The sequence below is a fragment of the Pezoporus occidentalis genome, unplaced genomic scaffold (assembly GCF_034315485.1).
Source record: "Pezoporus occidentalis ecotype Australia unplaced genomic scaffold, CSIRO_AGI_Poc_V1 ctg76, whole genome shotgun sequence".
Taxonomy (NCBI): Eukaryota; Metazoa; Chordata; class Aves; order Psittaciformes; family Psittacidae; genus Pezoporus; species Pezoporus occidentalis.
Window position 1 is genome coordinate 1,489,841 of NW_026916115.1, and position 6,400 is coordinate 1,496,240.

Sequence of the window (6,400 nt, forward strand, 5' to 3'; positions counted from 1 at the left end):
CTTTTCTCCCCACCCCTAAGAGCAGGAACTTTAACCCAGTTACAGCTTTACAGATAAAGGAAAAAAAAAAAATACAGCCCTGATACTCATCACTTTAAGTATAGCACAAGTAACAGCAAGGAGGAGGCACTGAAAAACCCTTCTGGCAGAGCAGTAGGGGGCGGGAGCACAGCCCATGTCCGGGAAGATCCACTCACACGCCCCCAGCCTGGACCTCCGGCCAGGCAAAGCAGGAGTCCGGCCCCCGGCCCCTCCACAGCACGGGGCCAGACTGCGCGCAGCTGCTCTGCCGGGATTTAGCAACCGCTTTCCACCCACGGAGCGTGACTCTGCATATTAGATACTGAGCAAGACCTCAAATGCCACAGCAGCCTCAGCCCCGTGAAGAAACTGCAGCCGGAGGTGCAGGGAGAGCAGCTGGAAGATCCTGGGAAGAACTCCAGTCGCACAGAGAGAACTTCCCTTTCTTCCCGGAGGAGCTGGACTCCAACCCACCCTGAGCCTCTGGCGAAGCAGGGTGGATCCAGCCACAGACACGCAGCAGCCACACCCTGGCTGCTGCCTGCCGGCCTCCCAGCGACCTCCTCTCCCCGAGCCGAGCGGGGGCACACACGAGGACGAGGCTTGTACAGTTGAAAATATTTAATACGTGTTGTACACGTAGAATTACATTTTATACAAAACAAGATACATACTGAAGGAAAACACTGTACAAAATCCCTACGGGAGCCCCAAGCCTTTATACAACAAAGACCAGGAGTTACCAAGCCTAACAAACAGGCCCAAGGACTTGCCGTCAGAGCGTCTGTAAACTTCGTTTCTCTCAATAAACACTTTTAAAAAGCACCACGTAATAGTTCTGACCTAAACCTTCCCAAAATAGAGACTTTATTTAATAAAAATACTTTCCAAGCTTAAAATACTACCCGGTGGGTGCGCCCCCGGTGTCGGCAGCTGCGGCAGAGCCTCCCAGGGGCGCCGGGGAGGGCGGCGGCCCGGCCGGGAAGGGGAATTCCGGGAGGGTAGGGCCGAGGGCGCTTCCAGGGCGGATGCCGGCAGACGGGACCCAGCTTGCCGGCGGGGAAGTGCTGCTGCTGCTGCCACCCCTGCCCCGCGGCCCTTCCCGTGCGCCCCGGCAACGCGCCGGGACTCGCCGGCGCCGAATTCCCGCGGCGCTGCCCGCCCTCCTCCGCCGGGCCGTGGGTGCGGGGGTATCACCTCTCTGTCCAGCTGCCCGTCCGTCCCAACAGGGCCCCCATCCCCGCGGCGGCGAGCCAGACTCTGCGGCCCGCGCGTCAAAAGGCCACGATGGCCGTGCTCCAGGGGTTGAGGGTCCGCAGCACCGGCTCGTCGCAGCAAATCTGTCCCGGCTCGGCCGCCGCGTCGGTGGGTGTCGTGGCCGCCGTCGCCTCGCCGCCGTCAAGGGGCGCCCGCCGTCGGCCCTTGGGCTCCTTGCTGAGCAGTCCTGAAAAGCTGGAGCCGAAGATGCTGATAAGGCTGGCGACGTTGCCCGTCTCCATGTCCTCCTGCTCGCCAGGCGGCGGCTCCTCCTCCACCTCGCGGCGGGGTTTCTTTACTGGGGAGCCCGCCTGGCCCCGATCGCCGGCGCTGCGCTTCCGGGGGCAGTGAGGCGGCGGGGGGGCCGCGGCCTCAGCGGCGCAATCCGAGCGGTTCGCCTCGCCGTCCGCCGCCGCGCAGCAGCGGCTACAGCCGCAGCAACAGCGCCGCGGCCGGGGGCCCTCACAGTCCGCGCAGGGCAGCCGTGAGCCGCCCCGACCCGCTTCGTCCTGCGGCGGCGGGGGCGGCACCTCGCCGGCCGCCCAGACAGTGGTGCAGGGCGGCTGCTCGTCGTCGGGGGACCCGCAGGCGGCGGGGGGCGGCTCAGGAGGGCAGCCCGGCTCGCTCAGGTAAACCTGCCGGGCGCTGCGCAGCACCAGCGACACCAGGAGGTTCTTGTGGAGCTTCAGGCCGCCGCGCTGGCCCCGTGCGCTGTAGATCTTGCCGAGCGAGATACTGACGATGCGGTGCGCCTCCAGCTTGAACTCCATGGCGGACAGGGGCCGACAGGACCACCGGGCTGAGGTGAAGCCGTGCGGAAGCCGCGCCAAACCTCCCGTCGCCTCCCGCCCCTCTCGCTCCCCACGCCGCTCCTTCGCGCCGCCGACTGAGGCGAGCCCACGCGCCCAGCGCCATTTTATACTGCCCCCGCCCCGGCCAATCAGGGCGCCCCGCCGGCCGCTCCAACTGCCGGCTGGCCCCCGCGCGCCCGCGCCTGCCAATGGCGACGCAGGGGAGCGGGTTCGAACGCTCTCCCGGCGGAGGTGGCTCTTAAAGCGGCAACGCCAGCACGGGATAGTGGTGGGGCCTCCCGCCGTCGGACAGCGGCCGGGACTGCGGCAGCACCCTGGGCTCGGCAGCCCCAGCTTCACTGCACCCCGCATTGGCTTGATCACACCGACAGGCAGCAGCGGGGATTTTGGCCAAAACAACTGAAACATTTAGAGAGGAGAGGGGAGGAAACAGCAAACCAAAGCAAGAGTAACTCTGTTTTACAGGTCAGAAATGTTTCAGTTTCAGCAGCGGGCTCTGAGATCTTGTCGTGTTAGAGACCGTGCTGGCTAGAGGGGGAAGTGCAGCTTTGAGTTCTTCAAGGAATATCTGCCCTGACATGGAGCAGAAAGCCATGCCTGCCCCACTGCCAGGCAAGAGATCTGCTCCAGGGGTCTGGCAGCAAAGCTCACAGCCCAGAATAGAAGATGAAGATCCACAACGGGGTCAGGTAGGGCTGCAAGACCGGGTGGGGGAGGACAATATGCCACCAGCATCTCCAGGGGTGATGGGGTCTGTGGCAGCTCTTTGGGAACTGAAACCTTGCTTTGCCATAGCTGTGAAACATGCTGTCAGGGCCAGGCTGGTGGCCGGGGGCTGCAGGAGATAACCCACCCCCCAGACACAGCTCCAGGCACCAGGGTAGCCTCCGAGAAAGCTCAGGGGGTGTTTCAGGGCTTGTAGTGGGGACCCTCCTTCTTCCACCGAGAAGCAACCACCATCTGCAAGGAGGCAAGAAGTGAAAGGACCCAAAATTAAGGAAGTTCAATGTGCTGCCCTGGAGCATCAGTTTCCATTCTCAGCTGACACATGTGACAACTTGCTTCCATCCCTTTTTTCCAAGAGATTTGTCTGCAGGCCCCCGACAAGAGCTAGAGGCTGTGATGACATCTGGTTGGCAAGACCTGCCACCATGTCCTGGATCACTGGAACAACAAGGGGGTGGCTGGTCATAGTGGTAACAAAAAACAGGTTGAGATTTAGTCACATCAAGACATAGTTGAGACAGCAAGAGCGTTTCCCCAGGAATCCCCCCCACACTCAGACCAAACAAAAGTTTTCCTTCTGCTCAAGCACAGTTAGAAAACCTCAAGTGCCACTCTGGATGTTGAACACAACCACATTTCTACCTGGGGGTCAACATCTCAAAATGTCCACCTCCTCTTGCACAAACCTGCCACACTCCATCCTAAACAACTAGACCAGAGCATGCTCAACTGTACAGCCAAAACACCGGCCAAAGCAGCCAGCCTCAGCTGTCCCTTGTCCACGCCAGGGCATGCCTCTCACGGAGCGAGGCTGTCCCACCCACACCCAGCGTGGGAGGCTAGAGGGACGCGAGCCCCAGTGGTGGGAACCGAGGGTTTCCAGACCCGCCGAACCTGCTCCTGCGCCTTGGAGGGCCGGCAACACCCTGGCCTAAGCCCTCGGGTCAGTCTAACCAGCCAGAGCAGGTCTAGGCTTGGATGTTTGGGACTGCAGTCACACCTCCTGGCTCTCGGCCCACATGTCTGCCCAACACCAGTGCCCTCCCCACTCCATGACACAGCATTCAGTTGTGCCCCTGCAAAATGGCTTGTCCATCACCAGGCGTGTTGCTCTGAGACTGCTGGTTGCAGGATCTGGGCACCTGCATCCTCAGCAGAAATAACCGCAGTTAGAAGGATAAAGCCAGGTTTGATACGTCTTAGCTGGATATATTCCTGACTTAGATGTGGGTGAAGAGCAGCGGTGCAAATCCATCCCACTGGCTGAAAAAAGCTGAATGCAGGTGTAGGAGACACAACACTAGAGCTTTGCTGAGTGAAGATGCCTGGATCTGAGCGGACTGACCTGTTCTGCCGCTCACTGCCTCACCCCAATGGCATGAGGCACCATTCCTCTCCAGTTGCTGTGTTTTAGCTACCTAACCTGCCTAGGAGCAGGTGGGCCAGCAGCTTCCCCCTTGCCCTGGCTAGGGATAAGCACGATGGGAATGGGTACCGAGTGGTCTCTCATCCCTGTTAGTGCTCAGACAGGAATCTTTAAGAGTGGCAGGGAGGAACAGAGGCACATGAAGTCAGGTGGCAGAGCTAGTACCCAGTATCACACATCAACACTGTGCCTGCTGTCAGGCATAACCACTGGCATGTGTTATTCCCAGAACAAAATAGCCCCACCCCTGCCTACACTTCATACCCTTTGCAAAGAGATGGGACAGTGGTTTGCTTTCTCGGGGTGGGGGGTGACATGCAAGGGGAAAACGGGAAGACCGGCACCAAGTGCAGACAGCGCGCTCAGGCAGCCCGTTTAAGCCCGGCAGTATTTTGGTGGCAGCCCTGCCTTTCCCTCCCAGGCTGATGTCATGCTTTAGTAAGTTTGAGACAGTCACATGGCAGCTCCTGAGGTCAGCTGCTGGGGTGGCTTTGTTGTCTGCCTGCCTGCCTGCCCTGGGCTCCTGCCTGCACCCGAGCCGGTCCCTGCTGCTGGGTGACCCTGCTGTGTTTGTCCCTTGAACACGGCATCTCCGTGATACCCACGGCTGGACACAGCGTGGGAGCCGTCACTTCGGTGGGGCTGGCATCCCGGACAGTCGCACACGCCTCGTGTCTCCCCGTCTGCCTGCGGAAGGGACATTACCCCCCATCCCTGCGGGTCGGGGGAGGGGGGGATACACGAGAAGGAGGCGGAGGAAAGGGTGTGACGAGGTGCTCTAATCTCCGCATGTGATCTAACCGGGCTGTAAGGGGGTTGATGAACAATTAACAATCCTCGGCCTCAGCTGCTGCTTCCAGAAATAGCTCTGGCAGGAGGAGGAGGGCGGACGGGCTGGCAGACAAAGGTGGCCTCTCCGCCAGCAAGCTGCAGTCGGCAGCGTGGCCAGCAAGCCAGTGGCGGAGGCAGCCCCGGAGGCCGAGCAGCGGGGAGCCTGCGGCCCCACCTGGAAAAGAAAACAATGCAAGATAAAAGCAGCTCGGGGCAGGAAGCAGCTTGTGGTACAAATAATAATTGGAGAGGGCTGCCTACACCACCGGGAGTTTTGGAGGTGTTTAAATTCGCCTTCCACAGTGGGCAGAGGAGGCTGGCGCCGGGAAGATCGTCTGGGATTCGCAGGGCTGCATCTCGGCTGGGCGCAGCGTGGGGCTGTGTGCCAGATGCCTGCATCCCGCCTGCATCCCCTGCTATGGCAGCAAAACCCCGACCGGGTCCTCCCGCCCTCCTTCCCCCCCAGCTGCAGCCCACGCAGCAGTGTCGTGGTTGGAGCCGCACCAGCACAGCCATCTGGCACCCAGCACAGCCGCAAGACCTGCGGCGGTGGGGCTGAGGATGTGGTTAGCAAGGTCCTGTTTCGACCACGGCGCCTGTCCCAGTCCCCACTCCCCCGCCAGACCTTCGCTGTCACCAAATGCGCAGCCCAGGCCCCAGAGAGAAGCCAACTGCAACAAAGAGGTGGAGAACCCTGTGGGTAGGACAGATGGTGAAGTTAGGGTCTCCTCGAAGCACAGACTGAAGTCATCCATCACTTCTCTTGCCCGTCCCAGCACCACTGCAGTCCACTGTCCCCTTTCTATTAAATTCAGACCAGAACTCATAAGAGCCTTCCCAGGAAGAAGATAGGAAAAAAGAAGCCAAACCTCCCTCACCACCACTGAGGCTGGGAAAAAAAGCCTTCGCACCAACAGTTGCCTTGCAGAAAGAACAGAGCTTCTGGACAGCCAAAGCCTCAGGGAGATCCAGGCACATCCCAAGAGATTGCTGATGGAAGCAAAACGGCACAGGGAGGATCATTTCCAAACGTGATTCATCTGCAGCCCAAGTTCATTTCTAGATGGAAATAACAAACATCTCAATTGTGAGGGACTTACACAGGGCTCAGGATGAGAAGGAGGTTTCTCTGGGGTTGTTTGGGTTTTTTTTCCTCAGAAAAATCAATGACTTGCATGGATGTGGTCTGGACCTGCTGCAGTCAGATATCAGTAACTAATTCCCCAGGGTTCCCAACTGCTCTGGTTTATGCAGGATTGGAGATAAGGTCAGAAGAGCTGGGAAACATCCCAAAACAGCAGAGTGCTAACCGCTAATCACTGCCAAA

The 6,400-nt window shown here is 59.7% G+C and overlaps 1 protein-coding gene and 1 long non-coding RNA gene across 2 annotated transcripts; both read right to left on the reverse strand.

The window, feature by feature from the left end:
• Positions 1-624: 624 nt before the first annotated feature.
• Positions 625-2,184, reverse strand: IER5 (immediate early response 5). Its single transcript, XM_062602143.1, has one exon. The coding sequence runs from the start codon at positions 2,046-2,048 to the stop codon at positions 1,296-1,298; it is 753 nt and encodes a 250-aa protein (XP_062458127.1). The 5' UTR covers positions 2,049-2,184; the 3' UTR covers positions 625-1,295.
• Positions 2,185-2,547: 363 nt separating this feature from the next.
• On the reverse strand, positions 2,548-6,119 carry LOC134155220 (uncharacterized). Its single transcript, XR_009961465.1, has 3 exons — positions 5,985-6,119; positions 4,848-5,248; positions 2,548-3,050 (listed from the first exon to the last, which is right to left on the reverse strand). It is a non-coding gene; the product is annotated as an uncharacterized LOC134155220 (long non-coding RNA).
• Positions 6,120-6,400: the final 281 nt, after the last annotated feature.